The 3,259-nt window shown below is 53.4% G+C and overlaps 1 protein-coding gene across 1 annotated transcript in view; it reads right to left on the bottom strand.

Annotated features, from left to right (window-relative positions):
• Positions 1-2,576: 2,576 nt before the first annotated feature.
• Positions 2,577-3,259, bottom strand: part of SDF2L1 (stromal cell derived factor 2 like 1) — a 1,835-nt gene continuing 1,152 nt past the window's right edge. The window contains exon 2 of the mRNA XM_007955453.1: positions 2,577-2,858. Within this exon, the coding sequence (XP_007953644.1) occupies positions 2,577-2,858 (282 nt within the window). The remainder of the gene's footprint in view (positions 2,859-3,259) is intronic.

Raw genomic sequence — 3,259 nt, forward strand, 5'->3', positions numbered from 1 at the left:
AAGTAGATTGCCCCATCTTCCTTCCAAGGAGTGGTGGTGGGTTTGAACCGCCAGCCTTCTGGTTAGCAGTCAAATGCCTTAGGCACTACGCCACCAGAGATGATATTTCTACATATGTCTGTGCTGTAAGACTGGCCATATAAATAGAAGTTATAACTTAGGCAAAGTCAACAACTCTGAGGGAGCAAGTAGTTGGACCTGCGTGCTTGGGACCATGGTCAAGGGGACATCAAATTCAATTGTCATAACACACTACACAAAAACGTTGTTCTACATCCTACTTTGATGAGGAGCGACTGGGACTGAAAAGCTTACAAGCAGCCATCCAGATGCAACAGTGGGTCTCTCCTCAACCAGAACAAAGAAGAGTGAAGAAAATCAAAGATGCATGGAAACAATTAGTCCAAAGGACTGGTACACCATGTGATCCTCAGCCTACATCACCCTGAGACCAGAACTAGATGGTGCCAGGCTGCCACTGTCAACCACTTGGAGGGGGATCGGTGCAGGAGATCCTGGATAGAGAGGGAGAAAAATGTGGAACGAAACTCAAAATCATACAAAAAAAAAAAAAGACTAGACGTACTCATCTGAGAGAATCTGGTGGGACTCCCAAGACTATGGCCCGTAGTTACCCTTCAGGTCTGGAACTGAACTCACTCCCGTGGCTTCCAGCCAAACAACAGACAGGCATATGGGGTGAACACTGATATCCGGTAGATACACTCCTTGGAACCATCAATCATGGGAGAACAGAAGGGCAGTGTTTGCACAGGGAGACAGCTCAGGGGGCAGGAATGCGTAGGAAAGGACACAGGGAAGAGGTAACTAAGGGGAGGAAGTGGGGAGCTGTTACATTGTGGGGAATTACAGTCCATGTCATGAAACTAAATGTGTATGAACTTCTGTATGGAAAATGAATTTGTTCTGTTAACTTTCACTCAAATCACAATAAAAAATTTTTTAAAAAGCAAGCAAGTAGGTGTCCAGGCTCTGGTAGTTGCTGGGGGAAGGGTGCCAGGAGAGTGGGGGACCTCCCCCTGAGGCTGGCAAGCTGAGCTCCATCCATTCCGGATGGCCGATGGGGCTCCCCCACATCCTGCCCTGAGGCCCGACCCTTCTGAGGAAGGTTCATGAAGCTCAGGGGTAGGAGCGGGGATCACTATCGCCAGTAATCAGAGAGCGGGGCAGAGGCTCTGTGATGTGTGCCCCCCACTTGGGGTGTCCTGAAGAGCCTGCAGATCCACCTTTGAGTGTGTGATGCATTGAACTGTGTCCCCCAAAAATGGGTGGGGTTAACTCCTATACTTGTGGAAGTAAATAGGGTTTTCTTTAGAAGGCCATATTAGTACTGCAAAAGACTCTTCCAAGTGCTGAAGAGCAAAGATGTCTCCTTGAGGACTAAGGTGCGCCTGACACAAGCCATGATATTTCCAATCGCCTCGTGTGCACGTGAGAGCTGGACAACGAATAAGGAAGACCGAAGAAGAGTTGACGCTTTTGAGTTGTGGTGCTGGCGAAGAATGCTGACAGTACCATGGACTGTTAAAGAACTAACAGATCTGTCCTGGAGGAAGTGCAGCCGGAATGCTCCTTGGAAGCGAGAATGGCCGGACTTCGTCTCACCTACTTTGGTCATGTTGTCAGAAGGGACCATTCCCTGGAGAAGGATGTCATGCTTGGTAAAGTGGAGGGTCGACGAAAGAGGGGAGGCCTTCAACGAGATGGACTGACACGGTGGCTGCAGCGATGGGCTCAGGTGCAGCAGGGACTGTGAGGCTGGCGCAGGACCAGGCAGGGTTTCATTCTATTGTACGTGGAGTCGCTGACTCAATGGCACCTAACAACACGTTAGTGGAGAGTGTCCCCTAAATCTGTCACTGTTGAGCTGTAAGGAGCGGCACGGCCATGGAGACAAACACCAACGGGGAAGACAGATGCCACCAAGGAACCGCAGAAATTGGCAGAGCGCCTTCCCCCAGAGCCAGCTTCCCGTATTCCATCATCCGGCCTTCACCCCAAACCAAACCCATCACTGTTGAGTTGACTGCGCTCATGGTGACCCCCTGTGTTAATGGGAAGACCACGCCAGAGGGCAGTTTGTGGCTGTCATCTTTACAGCTGAAGGTCTCCAAGCCTTCCTCCGCAGTTCTGCTCGGTGTTCAATCCACCAACCCTCAGGTTCTAGCCGAACGCACAGTGCTGGCACCCCTCAGCGACCTTCTAGCTTTCTGAACTGTGAGAAAATAAGCTTCTGGTTTTTAAAGCCACTCGGGTGGGGCATTTCTGTCACAGCACCAGGAGAGACCCTCAGACAGAGGACACAGACAGCGTCAGCCTGCTGAAGGCTCAGTGGGCGGTCTGGTTGTGCTGGGGACGGATTTTGCAGACCAAGAGATGGACCACCAAGGGAGGGCTGCCGCCTTCCCAGCACCCCAGGCCCACGGCTGAATGCCATCACAGACCAACATTCTTTAATCACAAAGGCACTTGAAGACCCCTATACACCCAAAGTCCCCGCCCAGTGGCCCTGCAGACGTCCAGCCTGCTGCCCTCAGTGCAGGCATTCCTGGAGGTCAGAGTTCATCGTGTGCTGCGGAGGGCTCCGCGCTGGGTTTGATGAAGACACCTTCCATGGCCTTCCAGGTGTTGTGCGAGCTGGCGCTACTCATGCCGTGCACCTCGTACTGGCCGCGGATGGGGCTACCATACTGCTCACCGGTGACGGACAGGAACACCGACGTGCCCACGTGCTGGAAGCGCACAGAGGCCTGGCGTTCCCACTGCTGCCCCGAGCAGCGCACCGTCCACAGGTCCAGGTCGTCACCCTCGCCGTCTTCCCCAAAGGCACTCACCTCCTACGAGGGGAGCGGAACAGCAGTCACGCAGGGGGCCTGCAGGGCCCACCGGGCGTCTCGTCTGGCACAGACACTAAGGCACTCACACCCAGTGCCCTGCACCCTAACCCTCCCTGAACCTCTCTGCGTCTCACCCTCTCCACCTGTAACATCACCACAAGCCCCACTCCCAAAACCCCCACAAACAGGCTCCTCTCACAGCCCCATGCACGCCCCATCCATCCCAGGAGTCCGCCTCCTTTTCCTCTTCCCATGCCTCCCCACTGCTAACCCCTCCAGACACCCCCAGCCTAAATCCAACCCCCAGGCTGACAATCAAACCAAAAAAAAAAAAAGAAAAGAAAAAGATCCCCAGCCATTACCATCAAGTCAATTCCACGCACGGCAGCCCCATGTCAAAG

Source organism: Orycteropus afer, unplaced genomic scaffold (genome assembly GCF_000298275.1).
Source record: "Orycteropus afer afer isolate SDZICR_OR568_19922 unplaced genomic scaffold, OryAfe1.0 scaffold00502, whole genome shotgun sequence".
NCBI classification, from domain to species: domain Eukaryota; kingdom Metazoa; phylum Chordata; class Mammalia; order Tubulidentata; family Orycteropodidae; genus Orycteropus; species Orycteropus afer.